The sequence below is a fragment of the Patiria miniata genome, unplaced genomic scaffold (assembly GCF_015706575.1).
Source record: "Patiria miniata isolate m_02_andy unplaced genomic scaffold, ASM1570657v1 HiC_scaffold_29, whole genome shotgun sequence".
NCBI lineage: Eukaryota > Metazoa > Echinodermata > Asteroidea > Valvatida > Asterinidae > Patiria > Patiria miniata.
In genome coordinates this window covers 9,677,819-9,704,105 of record NW_024037068.1, presented here as the reverse complement: position 1 = coordinate 9,704,105, position 26,287 = coordinate 9,677,819, and the positions used below count along the sequence as shown (strand labels likewise).

General features: G+C 42.1%; 2 protein-coding genes and 1 non-coding gene across 4 annotated transcripts in view; all 3 read right to left on the bottom strand.

Annotated features, from left to right (window-relative positions):
- Positions 1-26,287, bottom strand: part of LOC119735505 (rho GTPase-activating protein 32-like) — a 72,011-nt gene that overhangs the window by 7,016 nt on the left and 38,708 nt on the right. For both annotated transcript variants that reach the window (XM_038209216.1, XM_038209217.1), the window contains 5 exons: positions 25,544-25,693; positions 24,469-24,710; positions 3,115-3,302; positions 1,341-1,474; positions 803-1,001 (listed from right to left, as the gene is read on the bottom strand). In XM_038209216.1, the coding sequence (XP_038065144.1) occupies positions 803-1,001; positions 1,341-1,474; positions 3,115-3,302; positions 24,469-24,710; positions 25,544-25,693 (913 nt within the window). The remainder of the gene's footprint in view (positions 1-802; positions 1,002-1,340; positions 1,475-3,114; positions 3,303-24,468; positions 24,711-25,543; positions 25,694-26,287) is intronic.
- On the bottom strand, positions 2,174-2,246 carry Trnas-aga. Its single transcript has one exon. It is a non-coding gene; the product is annotated as a tRNA-Ser (tRNA).
- LOC119735506 lies at positions 15,025-16,144 on the bottom strand. Its single transcript, XM_038209218.1, has 2 exons — positions 15,818-16,144; positions 15,025-15,251 (listed from the first exon to the last, which is right to left on the bottom strand). Exons 1-2 carry the CDS (start codon positions 16,136-16,138, stop codon positions 15,075-15,077), a joined length of 498 nt encoding a protein of 165 aa, XP_038065146.1. The 5' UTR covers positions 16,139-16,144; the 3' UTR covers positions 15,025-15,074.

Here is a 26,287-nt window from a genome sequence, read left to right as displayed (position 1 = left end):
GAACCGCCTAAGCGCCAACATAGGGCTGGATAGCTCAGTTGGTAGAGCACCGGAACGACAATCCGGAGGTTGCAGGTTCCAACCCAGTCTCCAATCGATTTTCTTTGTTCAATTTTGAAAAAAATTATAAACATATGAAAAATGATTTAAGCTTCAGTAAACTGATGAAGAGCACATCGCAGAAAACATTTCAGTGATATGGAAAGTGCCTTCCAGCTTTGGCAATGTTTTTTGGACTTGGCACAGAAGGCTCTTTTTCTAGTAAACACAAAGAAAGGAAGAGACTGTAAATTGTGTGCTGATGTACATGTATTAGGAAGAAGGCCTTTCGAACAGGCAACTTCTTAGACTTGTCGGAGTTGGTGCTCTTCCTAATACGAAAATACAGCAAAACATCATCTCATTTGAAAACATATTGGCACAGCCAATCGCACTTTGTTGGGGAGCTAGGGTGGGCTAGTTGTTAGGGTTTGTGACTCATGATTAAAGGGTCAGGGGTTCGAATCCAGCTGCTGGTCACATGTTGTGCCCTTGGGCGAGACACTTCACTCCAACTGCCTCTCTCCACCCAGGAGTATAAATGGGTACCAGCATTAGCTGGGGAGTAACCTGCGATGGACTGGCATCCCATCCAGAAATATTCTCAGTCCTTTCATGCCAAGGTAACCGGAGATAAACGCTGGCCTGATGAACCATATTGGCTTGTGACAGACTTTAATTTTTTTTTTTTACAAGAATACTTTGAAATACCTGTAGAAAGCACTTTTATACGTAAATGCTAAGATTTTTTAGACATTTTTACCTTTCCATCGGCAAATCTATGACGGTGTGGTACTGCTTGGGTAGCGCTGCTGGACCACCTCCCACCTCGATGTACCGCGGCTTGTCGTCAAGCTCCGCCCCCTGGGAGGCAGTGCGGGCCCTGGCCTCCTCCAAGGAGAGAAGCTTGGTCGGGGTGGACAGGACCAGGGATTTGGGGCGTTGCATCTCCTGACCCATCACTGGTGAATGACAAAATGTTGTGTCAGGGCAACAAGGTCCTAAAAATAGCGTTTACATGAAACGCGAGTCTTAGAATGTTACAAGGTCGTATCTCGCTTAAAGGGAAGATGCAACATTTGCCAACATCATGAAATGAAATGATCAAGTTCTCACGAAATACCTTACTGGATTGTTAGGGAATGACAGTCTAAAGCATCCAGTAAAATTTTGGCTCCTGGTGTGCCAACATTTTCAAGGAAAATTGTATTTTTCCAGAAACTTAGAAACTGAGGATAAGTTGCGTGTGAAGGCTTGTGAAGTTCTTTTGTTGAAATCATGAATCCATTGTTTGTACTCACGTCTTCCCGGGACATCGGGGAAGAGTTTGTCATTAAAGATGACGTCGGCTTTGCGGATCAGATACTCCACCACCGTGGCCTGGATCTTGATCTCCATGAAGGCCGCTGCAGTGGCTAGGATTAAGTCCTTAGACCTGAAAGGTAAAAGAACCACAGACACAAATAATCAAAAATACTGCACGTAAAACTTGCGCAATTCGCCTGGTAACCTGCCAGTTTGTATACATGTACCGGTACATGTACAGGCAGTTAGTAAGGACGATTGTTAGTGACGGCCTTGATTGTCCACCCGGCAGGCACAAGTTCTCAGTTGAATGGGGAGTTTGGGTTGAATGGAGAGTTCGGGTGAGACACCGGACTAACATATGTTAGAGTTATTCGTAATACTGAGCTGAGCTCTCCAGAGACCTCGTAAATGTCTATATTGGAAAGGATTTTTTTGACATCGGCCTTCTCTCCACAGAGCACCTTTCAAGTTTGTTTGAGATTGATGACTGAACTTACAGTGAACAGGAACACACATGGACAGACAGAAGGAATACGCGATCGCAGTATCCCCCTGTCTAGCTTGAAAGCCAGGGGGATAAAAATGTTAGCCATTAGTTCAAGACAAGGACCTCCATTCTGAGACAAAGGAAATCAGATAATTATAAAATTTAGTCCTTTCAGTCAAAATCAATCAAGTGACTGTTTTCGATAGTTAAAAATTCCCAGCCCACATAAAGCAGGATTGCTTTGCCATGACTGTTTATCAATATTAGGTGTTGCCCTTCACCGACGTATAAACACTGTATACTCAGTGTGTTACCTCCGGAGTGAAAGTTGGAAAAAAATCACTCGGGTGGGACTCGAACCCACGACCTCCTGCTTTCTAGGGCAGATGTCTTACCACTCGACCACCAAGCTTGCGGTGGTTGAGTACATGACTTACATGACTGTTTATGTAACTTGATACAGCTTTGCTTTGACTGTGGGTAATTGATAAGTCAGCTGTGTCCACAACTAGTCTGCTTTGTCTGTTCATGGTCTGTTGACTGAGTTTGACTAGTCACAGTGCTTGCTTGACATATGATCTGACTGTTATTGACTAGCCTGTGTTAAAAGTATAGCAGGGGAAGTGGTTGGAAATTTTGACTGTCTGTGACTGTTTAAATAGTAGGAGGGTTAATCTATAATCGTTGGGCAATAAAGCCTGTGTAATTTCACAACAGTAACTCAACTCCCTAGGCCTTTTTGCTAGGATGTAGCCTCAATTTTGCAAAATCCTCCAATTGGGCTCATAGAAAAAATAGCATATACATGTACATGTAGCCTCAATCCTACAAATTCTTCCATTATTTCTTGAATATGGTCCGTGGATGGGTGACCACAGCCTGAATCCTGCAAAATCCTGCGGCAGTGACTGTCAGTATGTTGAGTCTTGGCCAGTGACATCCTGGAGCGGTACGGAGGATTTCATGCATAATCCAGGTCTATATTTATGCATGGCTGAGCAAAAACAGCACAAGGTCTGGCCCACGACCTTGACAAAGTGCACCCTAGGAAATCAGTAACGCACTTTTGCCATGTAACCTCAATCCTCCAAATTCCTCCACTTTGGCAAAGAGGATTTTGAAGGATTCAGGGTGGTTAGGGTTAAAGAGACTTGGTTCCCAGACTATGGCTAGATCTGGGCACCAGGACACACCCCATTTTTAAGCATAACCAAGGGGGTTTGGTACCCAGACTACAACCAGGTCTGGTGACCTTAGCACCACCCATCATTAAACCATACCTGAGGAGGTTTGGTGCCCAGACTATGGCCAGGTTCTTGGTGGTCATTCCAGTCTGGTTTCCGTGGGTAGCCATCTTGGCCAGGTGCTTGATCAGGAACTGCAAGGTGCGGTAGTGGGGCGGGGGAAGCTGCTGGACCGTGTCGTGCATCTTGAGCAAACGGCTCTCCTCCTCCGACGTCGCCGCCTCCTGAATCGTAAAACCAAAACAGAAAATGAGGAATCATGAGATTTTTTTTAACAAATCACGGAGGGCATTTTTATCCCCATTGAAGGACAACATTGAATATTAAAATGCACATGTATCTAACTCGTATCTACCCAACATGAAAAATCCAATGAAATTAAAATAAAGGATTTTTGTATCCAGTGTCAACGTCAGGTTCATCCCTAGACAATCAGAATTTAAAGGGAACAACACCTAAGCCAATTCGTACTGGTTGTGTAATGCGCGCGCACCTGTTTGGCCTAATATATGCAGCGCGCAATTAGAAAAAAATTCATAGTAGTTCAGAAGCAAACTCTCAAATTTCTTCCAGTAATATAAAAGATGCAGCAAGACGTTTGTGCAACTTCACTGGTCAGCTCTTTTGTTATGTGTAGTATGTGTGGGACTGAAAATGGACAGTAATTACCTGCAGAAGTCGCGCATGCGCACTAGTTTCCCCCATTTTTCGGGAGATTTTAGGAGTTGGCCTAGACGTTTTACTGACGGTTCGTGGGTGATATTGATTGAACGTGATAGCGCCCTCTCGCGGTGACAGGTTATCGCTGCGGCGGGTTATCGCGTATCAAACCATAACAACGTCTAGCTCCTAGACAAGTAAAATCATGGCACCTTGTGCGCTGTCATTTCCGAGAAAGGACAAATTTTTGTATCAATTTCCAAAGCTGGTCGGCCGACTCTAATGGCCTGTTTGTTTTGCGAAGATCCGGATCGCGATCAGTGATCCAGCGTGTTTATAGCTGCTCTGGATCACGTATTAATAGATCCTGCTCGCGAGGTGGTTTCAGAAGATCAAAGATGGCGTTGTGTGCGACGGATGGGAGAAAAAATGTTTTTAAATTAAATGTGAAGCATCAAATGAGCTTTTTGTGGCAACGTCTTCATAATTCTTTCAGAGTGAATTTTTGTGATTAAAAATATTCTGAATGACTAATTTTTTTTCCTGGAAATTATAGATACAGTACCGCCCAGAATTTACCATGGCACAATGCCCGTTTATCGGGACCTATGGGTTGCCGGGCATTGGGGGTCCCGAACCCTTTCTTAGAATTCCTAACCACAAGCCCCCATGCCCACACTCTCCTAAACCACAAGCCCCGATGCCCGCACTCTCCTAAACCACAAGCCCCAATGCCCGCATTTTCCCAAACCACAAGCCCCAATGCCCGCACGTCGGCATGCTTGTGAAATGTTCAGGTAAACAAACACAATGCCCGCGACAAATTTCTTCGGGACATAGGACACGATGCCCGCACTGAATTGAAATAAAACACAGCTCTATGATTGAACTGTGAGCCCTGCATGGCCCGTGCTCCTCTTCCACTCTTGAGAAAGGGGTGTGAAAATCTGGTCAAAAGGAAAATCCCTCCTTTTTATAGTTAACAAGTACACAAATTTTACAAGTAAACTCTTTGAGCAGTTCTGTTTACAAAAGCGATCTCTACTGTGAAATTTGTTTTGTGTTTATATTACTCGTAAGGATCGTCATCATGACCGTCTTTTTGACGAGGTTTCTGAACAAAACGAAATCCACACGGGAAGATAAAGCTTATACATTTTTTGTTGTTAATATTTTTTCGACGGGAATGAAATAGTCGGCTGTCTGGCCAAACTGCTGGGCCGTTTAATACGGAACTCGACGGGCTTAGCCACTAACGTGATCACGGACATGACTTTTGGTCAGCGGGTATGTGTATAAACATTATATTATGGCCCTTGACAAGAAGTAGCGTAAGTGGGCGCGGCTTTGGGTCAAAAAGCCGCGAAAGCGGGCCATTCGAAAAATTGTGGCATTGTTTTTAAGCTGTCCATGGGATTTTTCAGGTGCATCTTTACACGTTTTTTATTTCAATTGTCATATAAAGGAATTATTTTCTGACGAAAATGAATTTTTAGGGACACGTAAAAACCTGAAATAATGCATGACAAGCCCAGCAGTTAAGGAGCCGACCCAACCATTGGTTGGGCCCGTCCTCATTCATATTTTTGGATCTTTTCTAATAAAAGGAGAGTGCATGATTTATTAGGGGATTAAGATTGTTATCCCCACTAATCCTATAATGAGTGCGATAAAGGAACCTGCCTAAATGGTCCAGCTTACAATTTTACAACTGAATGTCTTGATATAAGTTGATATAAATATCTTAGTAATCACGTGTATGAAATGTTATTTAGTTTTCTTATTTGAACGGTAAAAACCAATACAGTAGTGACAGAGAACGATTATTACCGATTAATGTGCACGTCCATGTGGTCATGTTCACGCGCGGAACCATTATGGCGGGCGGACGGGCGGTCATCAAATCAATCGCTTTGAACATAACTATCATACATAATTATCAACCAAAATATACAATGTATAAGTTTTGAAGGTCGCCTGTCAATCATTGTCTCAAAATTTCTTTCAAAGCAAGAATATATTTTTATAAGACACTTTTCTATTTCCCGGCTGGAATAGGGGGCACATTTAATACAGCACTTGCATTTAATGCTTCATGTCAAAATATATTCCAAAATATATTCTAGAGTAGAACATGTACCGGTACACGAAATAATGTAGGCCATGTGTTTTTTTTTAATAAATGAGGAATAAAATCGTCATCCCCCTTTTTTTTTATTTTCCCGGCCTCAGAGAGAGATTTACGTCTGGTTCTCTAATTATTTTTTTAAAAGCAAAATGATTAAAAAAAAACTAGCCCGTTAAAGTTTGCACTTTAAGTTAATTCTTTTGTAGATTCCAGGGGAAATTTAATACGAATTATGCTCGGTTTTTCTTATTTTTAAATGAATATTATCAGGATTAACAACATCCCTCAAATAACAGCGTCAAAATATATTCTAGAGTAAAACATTTTCACAAAATAATGTAGGCCATGCGTTTTATTTTTTAAATACACGAAGAATTAATCGTCATCCCTTTTATATTGTCCCGGACTCAGATAGAGAGAGACATCAAATAAATAGGGGTTATTTTAATACGATTAAGTATGTCTTGTTCTCTCGATTTATTTTTAAAGTAAAACAATTTCAAACACCCTAGCCCATTAAGTTCTGAACTCTCAGTTATTTCTTTTGTAGATTCCAGGGGAAATTTTAATACGAATTATGCTTAGTTTTTCCTAGTTGTAAAAAGGAATACGAATAAGGTTATCAACAGCCCTTTGACTTCAAACTTAATTTCAAAATGTATTCCGAATTAATTATATTCTAGAGTAACATTTACAAAAAATAATGTAGGCCATGCAGTTTTATTTTTTTAAATAAGCGAGGAATAAAATCGTACTACGAAAAAAAGACATCGGGAGCCCTACATTTAACGAATTATTTGGACTTGGAATATCATCCCCAATCGTTTATCTATGTGCATGTACACAACACGGAGGTGAAATTTCACGTTCAATTCAGTTACCCACATTTTTCGCATAAAGTTTTCCCCTGTCTCTGGGGGAAAAAAATGCCCAAATAAAATCTCAGCTCCGAAAAGGCCTTTCCAGAGAATGATTGATAGCCGCATTGTTCAAATTGATACATGCCACTCTTGTTCGTTACAAAGCATATACGTTTGGGTTCAGCTGTAGGCCACCCAACTTTAAGGCCTTTGAGAACTTCTCACCAGTAATTGGAAGATTCTTAGATGATAAACATTGATGATAGTATCTCAGCCAATGAAATGAGCCGGTTCCCCGCAAATAAATGTGCCATTGGTTGCTTTCATCACGGACCGTGTGCTTTCATGAATATGACTTCCTTCCACGCGCAACTGGAGTGATTAGCTATCTGAGCCACAGGTGCATGGCTGCATGCCATCACATTCCAACCTGGTTGCTTAGAAATACTGTTGCTAGGAGGCTCCCCTGTGATGCCTGGGACTGCCGGTTGCGTAGCTAGAAATCTTGTATATGACTATTTTGAAACCTTGTATGTGAAAGCGGCAGCTCAGGAATGCTGCCGCTTTCGGAAAATTTGTGCAGGCAAAGTTTTTCATATTTTGGAAATTGGAATTTGGATGCAGTTTGCATTTCCGTTAAATGGAATAATTTATTACTAATGATGATGGAAGCACAAAAAAAAGAAAAAATGAAACGACAATAACAGCAACCAAAATGGGGTGGGGTGGGGGCTGTCCCCTACTGAAATTCAATTTATTTTATTTTCTTTGTTTGCAAGGCAAATTTCTGGGTAGAAATGTATGTTTTAATAGTAAAGATGACATTTTTTGGCTCGCTCGCTCCGCTCGCTCGCAAAATAACACATGTTCATTTTTTTCACCCGGGGGCTGTCATCTGCACCTTCTAATTTTGGGGTTCATTTTCAACTAACATCAACAGTGACTTGAAATTCTATATTTGATAGAAAAAAAATAGTGTTATTAAAATTAAAAAATATACATTGTGAATTTTGCTCTAAATGGCTTAAAATACTCATGATGTAGGAGAGAACATCTAAAATCGTAGAGCTTCCAGTGCCCTCAACCCCGCCCGCAAGGGATTTCGCGCTTCAGTCTCGTTATGTGTGCAACGCGCACAAAGTTTTTGTGCCCCCCCCCCTTTTGAAAATCCTGGATCCGCCCCTGGCCATATTGACAGTACATATGTACATGTAGTTCCAACCATCACTCCAACGGCTGTGTTGTCTACACTACAGGAGGTTGTTTATTTCATTGATTGGGGGATTATCTTGCTGGACATGGTTGAAGTGTGTTTACTCAAGGACAACTCAGTAAAGTTGAAAAGTATGTGTGAAGCCATACCATCTACGTTAAAAGCCTGTTAACGTGGTCTTTCGTACCGTAGGCATGATGCCGAAGATGATAAGCCGAGTCCGCACTGGATTTTCTTTTTGGAGGGTAAAATGAAAACAATTGTCAAAATTATGTGACCAGTGTCCGCACTTGGACTTTAGACACGGGAAAATTTTACCAAGACCTTGGGAGAAGTCCGCACTGGACTCATTTTTTGTAGGGTTCTACCGAGACGATGGTAAAATGAAAAAATGGTCAAATGTGACCACTGTCCGCACTTGGACTTTGACCGAGACCGTGGGAGAAGTAACTGAGCTGTTAGTATAATGACTCGTGATAAAAACATTACATATCTGAAATGTCAGGATATCGCCGGTATTGTTCGGCGATTAATAAATCGGCGATTTGTTCGAGTTACAGTTTCACTCACGTATGTTGCCTCAACAGACCAGCAGTGGGATTTTCAATTTGAAAATTTAATTAAAAAATATCGTGATTGCTAAAAACAATTTCCAAACCTGTGTGTGCCAATTGTGTCATTGTTTTAATCAGTAAACATTTTATTCATGTTTCCTACACGAAACACCCTCTCCTTTATGGCAAAGAAATGCCTTGCGACATTGTTCCACGTAAGACAACGTTGCTAAGAGGGATGATCCAAGCTTGGCATGTCGAGGGGGTTTCCTACTGAGAAATCGCCCGTGCCTACCTTGTAATTGAAAGTTAAACCTTGAAATTGGTATTTTTTTCACAGTTTTTCGCCTCCCATGGAATTAATTTTCATTTCACAAACTATGAGAATTTATGCCATCAGTAAGAAAAAAAAAATGTCACACCCGTTTCACCGGCACAAGAGGGAAAAACGTGCACGCATTTTTGCACAAGTTCGAAAATTTTACGCAAGTGGTATATAAACGGTTTAAAATCCGTAGTTTGCTAATCACAGTTTGCGAAAGAAACCAGAGGTTTGAAACACAATTGCGCATGCGTTACTTTCTGCCTAGTCTTTTTTTGGAGACGCTGTGTTTATTACACGGTGATTTCAGTGTGCATAGCTTGTTGTAATATTATCCATCAGACCATGATCAGACCAGCACGGAGTCTAGTTTCAACAATGCCGCACCGCGCTTGTTGCCCGCGGGTCGACGTACCTCGTGGTCCTGAAGTTTGCGTTGATTTGGCCATGGAGGAATAAGAACACAACTTCTCAGTCAGTAGCCGTGTCGCAATGTGAACAAGGTTTACTCCTCTCGCCCGACCATCCCGTCCCGCATTATTTCTCTTTATATTTTGAGCATCCAGTCTAGTCCCACAAGAATATTAAAAAGTTTTACTCCTCTCGCCCGATCGCATTCCTTTTTATATTCAGCATCCAGTCCCCCCCAAATATCAACAAGTTTTACTCCTCTCGCCCGACCGCATTATTTCTTTTTTTATATTGAGCATGCAGTGCCCCCCAACATTAACATGTTACTCCTCTCGCCCGACCGCATTATTTCTTTCTATATTGAGCATGCAGTCCCGCCAGAAATATTAGCAAGTTTTACTCCTCTCGCCTAACCGCATTATTCCTTTTTATATTAAGCATGCAGTCCCCCCAAAAACATGAAAAAGTTTTACTCCTCTCGCCCGACCACGTTATTTCTTTTTATATTGAGCATGCAGTCCCCCAAAAAATACACTCCTCTCGCCCGACCGCGTTATTTCTTTGTATATTGAGCATGCAGTCCCCCAAAAAATACACTCCTCTCGCCCGACCGCGTTATTTCTTTTTATATTGAGCATCGGGCCCTTTTGGGTGTTTTTCTGAAGTCTCGAACGAAATCTCGAAAAATCTCGAATCGTCTTGCGACCCGGGACCCAAGAAACCTTGGTCAAATACAACCTCGTGTCCCCAGGGCTTTCTTTATTTCTAATAGTAATGAATTAGCAAGTACATGTAATGAATTTATGTGGTGTAGTTGGTGCTTTTATTTCCAACGTGTATTACGTGTTTTCACGTTCATTATGATTATTACGCCCACAACTTATACAAAAAAATAGCCATCTTTTCTAATTTGCTCGTATTAATATAAAATGTGATACTGCAAAATGGCTGGATAGGATTGTTACATTTTAAAATTAAATACATTTGTAGTGAGGTGTTTTCGTAACTCACACTTCAACGAATTGATTGTCTTTACCCCAGACACCGCATGCAAAAGTAAACGTTGATGAATAGCACAGCCAGGCACCTGACTACATGTATTCCTAATCAACATAAGTCTGCAAGATTTTTGCAAACAAATAAAAAGAAAGTTCGCACAGATTGACGATCAAGTACAAGTACTTTCTGTGATAAATACACACTTACTTCAATAACAGCCAATTTATTGTTGCAGCCTACACAATGCACACGAACATACTGATGTCATGAAAAGAATTAATTTAAACATTAATGTGGCATATCGTTTCGAACTTAACAAGTTCTTCTTTAGAGGCTAAAAGACAAATGACAGGTGCAGAACTCAACAATTGTAGACTCACACAAATATGAAGGGCTGAGGAGAGAAACACAATAAAAGGAGGATTAGATATGAATGGGCCGGGTAAGGTGAACAGATGCAGGGGAGGGTGGATATGAGAACAAAGAAACAAAGGGGTATGGCAACAGGGGAGGGACTAGAAAGGGAGAGGATAAAATGTAACGGGGGGGGGGGGGAGAGGAACGGACGCAGAAGTGCGTAAGTGATTAATGAAAGGGAGTTGAGAACAAAAGATCGGGAAGGAAACAGAGGTTTACAGGAAATTATTAAAGGCGGAAAATGTAATACACAAAGCAGATTTCTCAGTTTAAGGACATCATACAGGTATTTAGACAGTACAGTACAGCTTTAAAGTATTATCTGTGAACTTAAAGGGAATATACAACATTTGCAAACATCAAAAAATAAAAGTACCAAATCATTTTGAAATACCTTGCTGGACTATTAGTGAATGACAGTGTAAAGCATCCTGTAAAATCATGGCGTCTGGTATACTGTCACTTTCAAGAAAAGTGGTATTTTTGTAAAACTGGCTTTTTTTTCAAATACTGGCCCCAGTTGACCATGGCACTTGTTTGCAGTCGATTACACACCTATGAACGGGTAAAAGCCAGCTAGACTGGTTCCCTGACCTTACAATTCCCCCAATACATGTACATGTATATGTAAACTGCTTTGTTTCTTCTTAATTGGAGTCAGGGAACCAGACTACAGGAAAATGATTGTTTTCCTTGGTCTTTATAGCATTTTCGAATCCAAAACCTAAAAATAGTCAGTGTAACTATATTTGCTATATATTTCCAACCCCCCAATTCCATCAATTTCTGAAAATTACAGCAGAAGCAAATGATGTACATTTTCTTTAAATGTCCTTGATGGGTCTATTGTAAAAAGAGGCGCCTCTTCATTGATCTTAGGGTATTTCTGTTGTATTCATCGATAGCTTTGATGCACTGCTGCCAGATGTGTTCTCTATCTTCCTCAGAACCGGAAGCCAACTTCCATACAGCATCCTTGATGGCTGCAATCCTGGCCTTGTCCAGTTGCTGCTTCCCCTTTGCCCCTCTGCAGTTAGCGTTTACTCTCTCCTCATCAAGAAAAATCATGGATGCCAGCTTCTTTGTTATGGCTTTGTAGTTCGGCAACATTGCTGAGACCTTGTCCAAAACTTCTGGCTTCAGAGACAGTTTTGCATTTCCATCCTGGTCATTCTCTTGATCCAGATAACTGTTTATGGTTTCCATGTCCTGGGATTTCGTTAGGACTGAGGTGCTAACTACAAGCACTTTGTTTATTTTCTTTTCAAGTTCATCTATTCTGTGAAACAACTTGTCTCTGCACATTGAGCATGTGTTTGTCAGTGAGCACATGCAGGTTTCAACCGTATTTTGTCGCTGAATGGGCCGTGGTGTGAGGACAGTTGGGGGTGTAGGTGTTGAAGAAATGTGGCGTGGCGGTGACTGTGACCTCGGTGGTAGTGATCTCGGTGGTGGTGCCTGCATATAGAGGGATTGCTGAGGTTGGAGCCATGCTAACGACCTTGGTTGGGGTGGTGCAGATGTCCTCACGGGGGGCAGGCAAAAGCTGGAAGGGGTGAAATAGATCGGGGTGGCAGTGATTGCGGTGCTTGCATAAAGAAGGGGTGCGGGGATGGTCTCGACCTTGGTTGGGGTGGTGGTGGTGGTGGTGGTGCAGACGTCCTTATGGGGGGCCGGGAAAACCTCGATGGTGGTGAAGTTGATCGGGGTTGCTGGGATTGTGGTGGTGGTGCTTGCGTAATGAGGGGGTGCGGAGATGGTCTCGACCTTGGTTGGGGTGGTGGTGCAGAGGTCCTTATGGGGGGCCGGGAAAACCTCGATGGTGGTGAGGTTGATCGGGGTGGCTGGGATTGTGGTGGTGGTGCTTGCGTAAAGAGGGGGTGTGGAGATGGTCTCGACCTTGGTTGGGGTGGTGGTGCAGACGTCCTTATTGGGGGTAGGCAAAACCTGGATGGCGGTGAAGCAGATCGGGGTGGCGGTGCAGGAGATCGGGGTGGCGGTGAAGCAGATCGGGTGGCGGTGCAGGAGATCGGGGTGGCGGTGTAGGAGATCGGGGTGGCGGTGTAGGAGATCGAGGTTGCGGTGTTGGAGATCGGGGTGGCGGTGAAGTAGAGGGTGATCTTGGTGGTGGTGAAGGAGATTGCAGAGGTGAATCCAGGGACATGTCGCTCACTCTACTGTCAGAGTCATGGTCATCAGTAGTGTCCTCTGTCTGTTTTCCCGCATCCCTTGCCTTCTTTTCAGCCTCCCTTGCCTTCTTTTCAGCATCCCGCAGCTTTTTTTCAGCGTCCCGTATCTTTATCCTTTCTTGTAGATCTACAACTGCAGCATTGGTGAGTCCCTGAAGCTCTGTCTCAGTTCTGTTGCAAATGTATTCAAAGCTGGCATCAGAGTCATCTCCACTGTCATATGCTGGGGAACACTTACGGATCATACAAGCTAGCTGTAAAAGAAAATACAAGAAATAGCAGTGCTCATGAGACTTCACTTTTAAAAGAACCAGGACAGCAGGAAGAAAGAATTCACCTGTCAATAGTGTAACTACAGTGTTAGCAGGTTGATAAAAATCTTGACTTCTTTGTTAAAAATACAATCAATCAGATTTTTGGGCTTACATGGATTTTAAACACAGCAGAGGTTGAAAAAAAAAAATTAATGATTTTATTGATTTGTTTCCATTGATTTAAACAGTGATTTTACATCAATGATTTAAATTTATTTCAATCAAACAACCCTGAGTGTTACGTTAAAATGATATAATTTTTTACTTTGCCATTGTGAAACGATGGGACGGGTCATATGAATTTAAAATGACACAAAAGAGGCAGATATGTAAAGCCGAAATTGTTGCGATATAACATGTTTGAAAGATGATCGCTATTTGTTGTTTGTCTCTGTGATGTTTTTTTCTTTCGGGCAAAATGGTACTTAATGAAGTGGGAAGAGTTAGTCTACCCGTACATCCCTTTTAACAGTTGCATATTTTCACATTGGCCAATTTAAATAGTGCTACATTTTAGTTGGGGGGGTGGCCTTAGCTTTAGGGACAAAATATAGTTTTACATGTATATGATTCTGCTTATTTCAAGATTGAAGGACACCTGTCCCCGGTGGAGATCTCCCCATTGATACGTAAAGCTTCAATTAAAAGTTGCTAACTGCAGACAACGAAGGACTACCTTTTTAACTGGCTTCTTCGCTGGTTGTGCCTTTCTCTTGGGGGCCTGGCGACGTTGTGTGGAAGCCTGTGGAGTCCTTGCCTTGCTTTTTTTCTGTTTGCCAGCCACGTTCTGAGGAAGAAAAGTAACATAATATAAGTACTGCACGTTTGCTTCGCCTGCGATTGCTTCAATACAAATGCTCCAGCTTGAAAATATTTTTGGGGGACTGCATGCCCAATATTAAAAGAAATAATGCGGTCAGGCGAAAGGAGAAAAACTTGTTAACATCTTTGGGGGACTGCATGCTCAAAATAAAAGCAATAATGCGGTCGGGCGAGAGGAGTAAAACTTGTTCATATTTTTGGGGGACTGCATGCTCAATATAAAAAATAAATAATGCGGTCGGGCGAGAGGAGTACAACTTGTTCATATTTTGGGGGACTGCATGCTCAATATAAAAAGCAATAATGCGGTTGAGCGAGAGGAGTAAAATTTGTTAACATCTTTGGGGGACTATGCTCAAAATAAAAAGAAATAATGCGGTCGGGCGAGAGGAGTAATGCGGTCGGGATAGAGGAGTACAACTTGTTAATATTCTTGTTGGACTAGACTGCATGCTCAATATGAAAAGAAATAATGCGGTCGGGCGAGAGGAGTAAATCTTGTTAACATCTTTGGGGGGACTATGCTCAAAATAAAAAGAAATAATGCGGTCGGGCGAGAGGAGTAAAAGTTGTTAACATCTTTGGGGGGACTATGCTCAAAATAAAAAGCAATAATGTGGTCGGGCGAGAGGAGTACAACTTGTTAATATTCTTGTTGGACTAGACTGCATGCTCAATATAAAAAGAAATAATGCGGTCGGGCGAGAGGAGTAAAACTTGTTAACATCTTTGGGGGACTATGCTCAAAATAAAAAGAAATAATTCGGTCGGGCGAGAGGAGTAAAACTTGTTCATATTTTTGGGGGACTGCATGCTCAATATAAAAAGAAATAATGCGGTCGGGCGAGAGGAGTTAAACTTGTAAACATCTTTGGGGGGACTATGCTCAAAATAAAAAGCAATAATGCGGTCGGGCGAGAGGAGTAAAACTTGTTCATATTTTTGGGGGACTGCATGCTCAATATAAAAAGAAATAATGCGGTCGGGCGAGAGGAGTAAAACTTGTTAACATCTTTGGGGGACTGCATGCTCAAAATAAAAAGAAATAATGCGGTCGGGCGAGAGGAGGTAAACTTGTACATGTGTAAACGTCGGGACGTCACATCCTTAATGCCCATTGTCGGACGACTTTGCAGTAGTCCAGAAGTTATGACAAAAAACACTTACCGTCACAGGTGGTTGTGTGGATGCTGATGATGTTCCAGCCTGTATAGGGAGAGCTGTCCCTCGCGTGGTTTCCTTTATGAACTCGTAACGAAGTACACGTCCAGTAGTTGTCAACACCTGAAAATGCAGCAGTTGTAGTAATGATAATAACGATACGATGAATATTTCCACCGAAACCTAACTTTTCCCTTAGCCTTTACCTCAACAAATTTTGTTTTAATTAATGTTCTGGATCTACTTTAGACTCCGCGCAAAAGCGTACGCTACCATTAATTTGCACTGCGAATTCGCAAACGTGGAACGCAGTCATTTTCAACTCAGGCGAATTTCGCAACGAATGTCTCGTGACGGTAAATTCGCATTGCTTTCGCTTTTTTTCACATGAAGTCTTTAGTAGGAGGATTTAGAAGGATTAAGTTGGAGTGAAAAAAAAGGAATAAAGCTAGCTCAGAGTGCACGGATAACTAAAACTCTAGTGTAGCCCAAGATTTGCTATGCTGATCTGAATAACACTAGTGACCTGAGGCCTACTTTGCGTTCATTTCGTAGCCAAGTTGTGCGAGATTACATACAATTTTGCAAAAATTTGATGCATTCTTGGTCTCCCATGCAGTATTACAGGTCGATAGATAAAAATAAAATGTATATAAGCAATAAAACGAACACTTTGAACTCGCGCTTACCTCGCACATGAAACCATCGTTGACCTCTACTACGAATGGTTCTCCCGGTGTGCCATCCTCACGTACACTTAGCACCGAGTCTCCTCTTTGAAGATTGCGAGGTGCTTTCAGAGACGGCCACTGGTCAACTTTTATTTCTCGGCGAAGTTGTCGACGCTTCTCTGGTGCCCGAACGTTTTCTTTCGCGATCCATGATGGCTCAACCTTGGGGTAGTCTCGCCATTTGATTTGAAGTTGTGATTCGTTTTTGCCAACGATTTTGCCTAGCAGCCAAGCGCCGCATGCCGGATCAACGGCGTGGACAGCGTGCCCGACATCCATCTCCAACCTTAGACGAAGACGGTATGAGACGGTATGAGTTGGATATTTTTAATAAGACGTTCATGGCGCGAAAACTTCAAACCAACCTCAGCAAGGTCCGACAATAACGCGTTGGGGGCCGGGAGGGTGTTTGGCCAGGCCTTTGTGTTTGCTCGTTTGTTTGGGATGAAAGGATTTACCAACTTCCTTCGCACGAAGACGTCTTTAGTCCATACCGGCGGATTCGACGTGCACATAATGTAGCGGCTGCCGAGCCCTATGACTTTGATGTGTCTATGGAATGTTGCCGAAAAGCAAGGTACACGGCTTATTTCGGTGTCCTGAATTAATTCAAAAGCACCGCAAAGGTACTTCCCGCCAACCCTTACGTTGTTTCTTTTTTTACGGGGAGGGGGGTTTTGTACTCTCAGTGTTCATTCTAATCGATGTCGAATAGAATGGAGTCCAAAAAACTTCACGCATATGTAAGTGAAATAGACAACTTGTCGCGGCCAGCAAAACTTTACGAAAAACCCATTTAAAAAAGAAAGTTTTTAATCTTGCCCCCAAAAATAATATTCATGCTACAACTATACTTCTCGCAAGGGATATGCTTTTCGGAAAGTACAGTACTTATTTAATTGTTCGCAGCAGATCTGTGGCCAGTTCTGAGAACAGCTGTTTTCAATCAACATCCAGCTGCATGACAAGGAAACATTAGGTAACAAGCCTTTGTTTTTCTTTAAATCAATACTGCTGATAAACAAGGTACCTGTTATACGGCTTATAATATACAAGGTAAATGTGTAAAGTTCCAAGGACCTCCTTATAAAGGTATTTCAGTGTGTAAGGATTTTTGTCATTCGAACTACGCATTCGTAACCCGTGGTAATGCACATTTGAATGACCTTTGAATGCCCTTGATCTCCATATATAAATGGCTCAACCTTGGGGTAGTCTCGCCATTTGATTTGAAGTTGTGATTCGTTTTTGCCAACGATTTTGCCTAGCAGCCAAGCGCCGCATGCCGGATCAACGGCGTGGACAGCGTGCCCGAAATCCATCTCCAACCTTAGACGAAGACGGTATGAGACGGTATGAGTTGGCTATTTTTAATAAGACGTTCATGGCGCGAAAACTTCAAACCAACCTCAGCAAGGTCCGACAATAACGCGTTGGGAGCCGGGAGGGTGTTTGGCCAGGCCTTTGTGTTTGCTCGTTTGTTTGGGATGAAAGGATTTACCAACTTCCTTCGCACAAAGACGTCTATAGTCCATACCGGCGGATTCGACGGCAAGTGTGCACATAATGTAGCGTACTATCTTCTTGCTCCCCCCCCCCCCCACACACACATATACATCGCTCTCGCCCTTGACTTCAAAATATTAAGATGCCAGATAGAATACCCCTCACAATTCGGCTTCGTATCGTTGAACTTGCTAAACGCGGTCTGGGGTGCTCCAGCATCCGAGTGGATCTTGCCAAAGAGGGGCACATCCATTCTGCGTCAGCAATCCGCCTGTTGCTAAAGCGCTGGAAAGCAACAGGCACCGTGACTGAGACACGGCGATCGGGTCGACGAGGCAATGTGAAGAATTGCCACCGCGAGCTGATTGAAGAAGCCCTGCAGAAAAGCGACGAGGCAACAGCGGGCGACCTCAAGAAACTCATTGCAGAAAAAACTGGTGATGCTTTGTCGCTGAGTACTATTAAGAGAGTGAGAAGAAAGCTCGGCTGGGTAAAAACTGGGACCAAACATTGCCAAATTATCCGACTGGAGAATCGTATCCTTCGCTGTGAATACGCACTGGACTGCATACGGAGGCAAGACAAATTCAGAGACATCGTCTTTACCGACGAATCGACCGTCCAGTTAGAAAGCCACGCAAAGATCACTTTTAGAAAAGTGTCCGAGAAAGGCAAGCGAAAACTTAAACCTAAAGCAAAACACCCCACGAAAGTCCATGTTTGGGGAGGAATCTCAAGGAGAGGGGCAACTAAGCTGTTGATATTCGACGGCATCATGGAGAAAACTTTCTATACAGACCGAATCCTGAAGGAAGGCTTGAAGCCCTTCTTGAACACGTTTTATCCTGATGGACATCGTTTCATGCAGGACAACGACCCAAAAGTAGGTTTTTTGTGGATTTTATTTAAACACTTTGTGCATTTTACAGCTAAGGTTTTTTTTCACGGAAACAACTGCAGAACACGATTTTCAACATGATGTAGGCCCACTTAAATATTTCACTATAATACTCAAATCGATTTGTTTGCACAGGTCTTTGATAAAGCATATACATGTAAAGACAAACAAACACCCTATGTGGTTTCTCAAAAAATACATAGAGACAACGGGATATATGTTTGAGCCGGCACGCACCACAAAATCATTGCGACTAGGTTCATAGAATTTTGAGTTGTGACTTTTTGTCTTTTTCCCACAAGCGAAGTAATTTCATAATGCAGCGGTTCGCTCCCGACATTTTCATTTCAGCACACGAGCAATTACGCCAAGAACTTCATGGCGGAGAATAACATCAAGTGGGTAAAGACGCCACCGGAGTCGCCCGACATGAACCCCATTGAGAAGGTGTGGAGTGAGATGAAGTGGTTCATCAGAAAGGTATGTCACAAATACATTTATGAAATTGATTGCCCCCCATAACGGTCGTGCTTTTTAGCGTCAACAAAGCGCCAACGAACACGATCAGCGCCAACAAGCTCAAAATGCACATTAAAACTTCGCAAAAGCTATCATCGTAGTCAACAAACTTCTACATCTCTTATAATGTCAGAAATAAGGGGAATTCTCATTCCCAATCCCGCTTAAAAAAACGAAATTTTATGGCGACAAAATTATGGTGACGACCGAGCGCCACCATTTTTGTTGCCTCTTTTGCGCACCCGAAAAACAAGATGGCCGTTGGAAAAAAAGACTGCGCAATAGTCGTAGCCTTGTTGCCATTTTGTGATTGGACAATTAACGACGTTGAAGTACGTGTACGCAAGTACGACGTACGGTACCATGTACACGTACGGGCGCCGCATGTACATGTTCATCGTACAAGACCAGATACTGCAGGTTTTCTGTGACACATTTCGTTCACATAGTGATACATCAGAAAAGGGGAAACGAAAAATTTAATCATTTCACAAAACCCTTCTGTGTATATATATCGATTTTCAAATGAACATTGCAAGCTATCTGCAATGATTCGTTGGAAATAATTTTGTGCATAAACTTTTGGAATGGAGTAATTACTTCTCTCTTTAAATTTTTTTTATATTATTCATCTATACTCATGCTTTCTTTTAAAAAAAAATATTTTACGAATGTAAATTTATTAATTTTGTGTACATATTATGCGTATTAAATTGATCCCTGCTTTGCTTTTCAATCATTGTTTTAATTTTAAAATAGTTAAAAGTTTTTAAAAATCCTACTTAATATAAGTAAAGAGGACTGTTGATGCGACCGGAAGAACTAATTACTTAACACTTCAATTCCGTACTCACTTTCATGCATTTATGGGGGCGTGTCTAAACGATCTCAAGATGTAATTATAGATCATTTGATGTTCATTCATGAAATGTTCATTTGTGAAAACAGACCATCACTAAAATGATTCTGAAAGTATTGTATATACTGAGTGCGGATCCCGGGTGCGTAGGCAGCGCTAATTGCGACCGCGCTTGCAGCTACTCGCGCTGGAGATTATGAAGACACCATCAAACGAATGTCGTTCATCGTCCAATCACGAAATGGCAACAAGGCAACGACTATTGCGCAGTAAAAAAGCACCGTTGATATCATACCTTTTCACTTAAAAATCGCACATTTGAACATACTTTTAAATTCTATGATACGTTTAAAATATTCATAGGAGCTCACTCAATATTATGAGCATATTATGTAAGCTTAAAAATGCTTTTACATCTTGTTGACGCTTGTTGAGGCTTATTAACATGACCCCCGACATAATGATTCACCCAACAAAACTAGCGTGTTAAACTGCAGTAGAGAGAACCCGTGTAGCAACCAACAGCTCAGTTTCCACACCTTTGTGCCTCTTCTCTGCCTCAAAATGACAGAAAAATGTGAAGAGGACGTACCCTTCATTTCTTGTCCATCACACAAAATGCTTGTCCAACCACTTAATCTCGTTTTCCTTTTCACTCAGATTCACAAGCCATCCACCAAGGACGAGTTGATTGAAGGACTGGACCTCTTCTGGAAGACGAGAATCACACCTCAGAAATGCAGAAAGTACATTTCTAACCTCCGTAAGGTCATTCCACAAGTTGTCGAATGTGGGGGTCAAGCAACTGGATTTTAGGAATTACTTTTGGCCGCAAATTTGAAAACAGCTCTTACTATCACAAAAAAAATCCCAAGCCTTGGGACGGTGACTTTCATCACAACCCCTGCTTTCATTGTTTTCACTCTAATATATATACTGTACATGTATATAAGTCTACAAATAAATGTGGCCTGAAATGTCTATTATTATATAGTTACTGCTGCTATAGTCCATGCATAATGTAGTTACGGTTCACTGTTCTACCATCTGATTTTGAAATAGTCCTATTCCATCCTCACCGGATTGCTACATAATTTACTTAAATGTTGACTGCTTTTCCCCAATAATTGACTTGTTCCCTGTATGAGGGGAAGGTTCAATTTAGTTTTGTTGATCACCATGGGGTTACAAATAATTTTGGTGCCAAGTTTGCAGTGTGCTTCATAATACCAGTGTCAGTATTATGCTGATTTTTTACTAGTACTTTCTTCTCCTTATTTTCTATAAATAATATTTAATTTGACACAAGTATTTATTTACATAATCTGTGTGAGGGATGTTTCCATTCAGTAGTTATCGTAGATTCTTAATTCAGCATATCTTATTTCCGTTGCTTTTTATTTGTCTGTTTTAGCCTTTCTTATAATTGTCATTTTTAATTGATGCGTTTTCCAAATCGGTACGAAGACACTAATTTGAGCGTGTGACTGGAGATAATATATCTGTCTTGATAACAAACCGCATTTTTTTATGTAAATAAGAAAGGGCACCGTCTGATAGAATACATGAATATGCAGGGTCATTTATTTTTAGATTAAGAATGAATTAATAAACGTTTTTGCCTCCTTTACTTCTGAAAAAGTTTTATATTAAATTGAGAGGTCGCTTTTAAGGCTGTATTGCCCCTTTTTTTCCCTTCACAATATCGATTTTCTTTGACAAGCGAATTCGATGTCATGTGATGAATAAAAAGTAAGTTGCTTGTTCGTAATTGAAGGCCTTTAAGTACATGTATTTCTAAAAAGTGCCTTCAAAACGTTCTGAGCAAAATCTGCAACTAATCATATCCGATGACGCGGCCAGTTTGTATTTTTTTGGACATGTACAATGTCTTACGCGTCACAGGCTTTTCGACTCCTGCAATCCTATAGCTTCTCAATACTATTCATAAAGCACAGTCACAAAAAGCGCCATCTCACTGTGCCCGAAGCGGACGCTCTACATTTAAAAACTGAAATAAATGCCCCCCCCCAAAAGAAACTGTGCTTCCCAATTCCCGACCGACCCTAATTAAATTTTATGGCGCGACCCAATTGCCCCCCCCCCTAAAAAAAATAGGGCACATAACAAATATCAAATAACGTGAAATAAAATGAAACAAAACGTTATAATAAAATTCTTCAATGTCTTCACAAAAACCTGCCCAACAATTATTTTTTTTCACTTTTTAAAGGCTTTTAATGTGTCTTAGTTGTTTCTTTGCCTACAGCGCTCAGACCGCGTTGACCTTTGTTTTCAAGTTACGAGACAAAAGCGCTTCGATTAAAACAACAAATTTTGGGTGATTTCGGTTGGTTGTCAGATATAAAACAGTGTATATTTTGTTATAAATATATACATGTATTACAGAAATTTACAGTGAAAAAAATGAAATCCATCAGCTTCACTGCGGCTGCACGTAGCCACTACTGTTTGCGGTTTGAATCCACGGACTGTAAGTTAAGATAAAAGCGTCGTTCTGGCTATGTTCAGGCATGTTTTAGCTAAACCGGTAAAAGTTAAAACGGTCGCTCACCACAGGAGGCCGGTCGTAAAATTAGAACGTACCCAGCATTAATTCAGACACCGTTTTATAAAGCACAGCGAGTTCAACTCGAAGAGGTTATCTCAGTTTCTGAGGTCACGTAGAACTTCCGTGTTGACCCAAACCGCGCGCTGATGTACGTAAGATAAGAGCGCGATCTCGAGCATGGAGGTAGGCCTTTACTTCGTAGGCCTTTACTTCGATGTTACGCCCGAACATCTTGCACGTCATCACGTGCAAATACACGTGACATTAATAAATGCCACATTAATCAATCGGTGCCTTGCGCCATGGTCTTCTTTGTATTACACTATATTACTTTAATTACTCTTCGGCCCGTTGTTGCGTTCATATCTGCATTATTATCGTACGAGCACGTGAAAATATGTCGGCCATGCAACCGCGTGTGCATGGCCAGAGAACCTGAGGGGAGATATTGGGCTTGGAATCGGATTTTTTTTTCATGAATGGCTGACGGGAGGAGAATTTGGAGGTTCACGAGTGTTTTTTTGTATACTTTCTGGCCCTGTGGTATTTTGTTCGTTTGATACAAAAGGGCGCCACTTAAATTATAAAAGGCGTTACGTATTACTCTGGGTCAACTGCGCTGGCTAAAACCGGGAAGCGTTTTAGCTAAAACAGTTCAGAACTCGTACTAAATTTTAAACCGTTCTGGTTTAGCTCTAAACCCTCCCTCCGATGGGTTTTAACTTGCCGTTTTAGCAACGTGTGATTTCGATGCTTATATCACTGTCATATGAATTCTTACATCAAGTGACTATCGTATCCAAATACATGTAACTTGAAGAGTCTCTTTCTTTGAAAATTCGCTAAAGAAAAACGTGTAGAACATGTACCCAACTACATGCCCGTAATCGATGTTGTGTGGGGGGTCTAAGCTAGGTTTCGGTGGTCCGTGCGTGTCAAACTCCAAGAGCATCTTCGCAAGCTCTTTTTAAAAAAAGGGTGACTATAACCGAGTGTATATAGATAATAATATAATGCTTATTAAAATCTGTAGCCTATGTATAGGTGGTGGTTCTGGTCGAAAAACATGGTATGTTTTCGATTGTTGATTATTTTTGTTATGAGCGAAGACGTTTTTGACCCGATTCTAAAATAGATCGGATCACCAGTGTCACAGGGAAGTTCAACCAAATGTTTATAACCGAAGAGAGAAACAAATGCCGGCTTTCAGGGGATTTATGTGTGTAGTCGATCGCTTTTACAAAAGGGCACTTTAGCATTTTCCCCCCTTTTTATATAGGCCTATGACGGGAAACGAATAAGAAAGCCTGAATCATCGTGACAAACTTGCACTGTTTCCGACAGGAACCGCATGTGTTGTCATGGAGTCATTCACGCTCTGTGATTTATGAGATTTACCACCTTTCTTGGTTTAATTAATGTACCCATTTTTTTTTAACAAACTAGATCTGCTGATGTATTGAAAAGTTAAAACCCTGTGTTCATGGGGAAACTGCTGGTTTCGCAGACCTCTTTCCCTTTTATGCTCACGTTCGATTCTTTTGTTGGCCGCCGACTTGTGCGTTGCTTTGTGTTGCCGCTGACAGCAACGCTGTGCCCCGTGCCCCATGCCCGCATTCCACCCTTTGTGTTGCTAATGTGTGTCTGGACTTTCCGAAGCCCGTTTGTTTTTTTCGGCTCTTCGTTTTCTGTCGGCTTTTTGTGTACGTCGTGTGTGTATGGGTGAATTTCCCGACGTCGGCTTCCAGGCCTCTTGTTTTGTTATGGCGCGGTTTACACGTTGCCCGTTTCAGAAGGTGGTTTGTTGACTGCTAGGGATTATTGTCTGTGGTTTACACGATGCCCTTTTGCTGTATGCTCGGGGATTATTGTCTGTGGTTTACACGATGCCCTCTTTTAATGACCGAATTCTAAGGAAGGGGGATCGGGCAAAGGGCATCGGGCAAAGGGCATGCGGGACCATGATCGCACACAGCGGGCAAAGGGACTTTGGTGTGGGCATTTGGGGATGGTAAATTCTGGGCGGTACTGTAGCTTATAAAAGTAGCCTTTCTGCCTACAAAATCTGAAGCAGACGACATTCACGTGCGCCCTAAATGATTCCATGCACGAGAGTGGTTCTGTCTTCGCACGGCACTGGATCACATGATCTCGATCAGTATCTGGATTGAAACAAACAGGCCCTACATTGTAAATCTGCCATAACATAGTTTTGAGGCTGTGCTCAGATTAGCCACACCAAACCCTCCCCTCACCTCAAATTTCTTGTACAGCTGGTAGGTCAGCAGGGGGTTGGGCAGCTCCCGGAAGTACAGCTTGCAGACCGACGACACGCAGTGGATGTCCTTCTCGTACTGAGTCAAGTCGGGGATCTTCTCGCTGTCAAACTCGTCCCGCAGCCACTGGACTGTTGAGGAGACGCCGGACAGCCGGTAGATGCCGTCCACGATGCCTCTGGACTCGATGAACTCCGTGCAGGACTGGATAATCTGGGGCACTTTGGGATCAAGAACCAAATGATGTTTTTTTTAAAACAGGACCCTTTGAACGAAGTTATTGACAACATGGGAAACTGCCAACATAGGGCTGGATAGCTCAGTTGGTAGAGCACCGGAGTGGTAATCTGGAGGTTGCAGGTTCAAACCCCACTCCAGCAATTGTTTTTGTGTTCAGCCATGAGGTGAAATTGAGGTTACATGTACATGTACAGGTACAGTCCGACAAATTCATGATTTCGGTTGTTTGTGCATCAATTTCAATGATCAAAGAAAGAAAACATGGTTTCACTACACGACAAAACCAAATATTACGTTTGATATTTAACTTATGAAAAATCTAGGTGCGTTTAGGCCACTGAACAATGATTCAGGCATGCCAAGCAAGTCGTTAAGTCAAGCGATACTAATTGTTCCCTGCTGGTGATAGGCATTCATCTGGTGCTAAACTTCCCTAAGGAGATAAAATCTTGAGATAAGAGAGATCCCAAACCCTGGTACAGTCTTGATGAAATCACCGAATATAAGGCCCCTGGTCGGGTTTTCTTTGAAAAAAAAGAAGAAGAAATCAAGCTGGAAATCTGGGTACAACCTGAGGAAATTAGTGATGAAGAACCAGAAAGTATAAAAAGGGTAAAATAAGGCTGAAATTTGGCATGAGAAACGTACTAGTACTGAACCTGAAATTAGGGAAATAAAGCCATGATTTTGGGCGGGAACTCAGTATAATAGGTCTCTCTCAAATGATGTCACTTCCTACAGATTTGCCACGTGCATCGGCATTTTGGGGGTCAAATTTTTGCAAAAAAAAAAATGGACAGCCCTAATTCCTTACCATCTGTGTCGCAGTTCAGCAGGTGTTCTCCCAGATCGCAGCCGAATACTCTCTCCCTCAGGATTCCTCGCTGCTTCAGGCCACGTCTCGTCGGCCTCGCCAGGATGAACGATCGGAGGAACGTGATCAGCTTGCCGTGCTTGTTCAAAACTGATGGAAACGAAATGAGGGTGGGTACCGGTACAAAATGGGAAGAAGATTAGTATGAATTAATACACAAATTTAAGACTGATGTACAAGAATTTTGTCAATCCAAATAGAATAGGATAGACCCGGGTCAACTGAAATAGATTTGGGTTTGAAACAGGTGAACTTTGTGGATGGGTTTTCCACTGACTGGGGGAGTGTGGCCTAGTGGTTAGGGTTTGTGACTCATGATCAGAGGGTCGGGGGGTTCGAATCCAGTTGCTGGTCATATGTTGTGTCCTTGAGCAAGCCACTTCATCCCCACTTGCCTCTCTCCACCCAGGAGTATACATGTAAATGGTACCAGCATTAGCTGGGGAGTAACCTGCGATGGACTAGCATCCCGTCCAGGCGGAATACAAATATTCTCAGTCGTTTCATGCTACTGAAACCGGAGATGAACGCCGGCCTGATGGGCCACATTGGCTTGTGACAGACTTTACTTTTACTTTAATTTCCATGGACTCGAAACTGGAGTCGTACTGAACAATTTTAACAATTGATCTTTGGATGCTGTCGTTCCCTCACTGTTTCAAACACCAAAGTCTTCATGAACCA

Excerpts from the sequence above, each read along its gene's own strand:
- LOC119735506 (XM_038209218.1), bottom strand. The coding sequence starts at position 16,138 with ATGGATGTCGGGCACGCTGTCCACGCCGTTGATCCGGCATGCGGCGCT. Across the intron at positions 15,252-15,817 it reads ACGATGGTTTCATGTGCGAG|GTGTTGACAACTACTGGACG; the intron begins GTAAGCGCGAGT and ends CTGCATTTTCAG.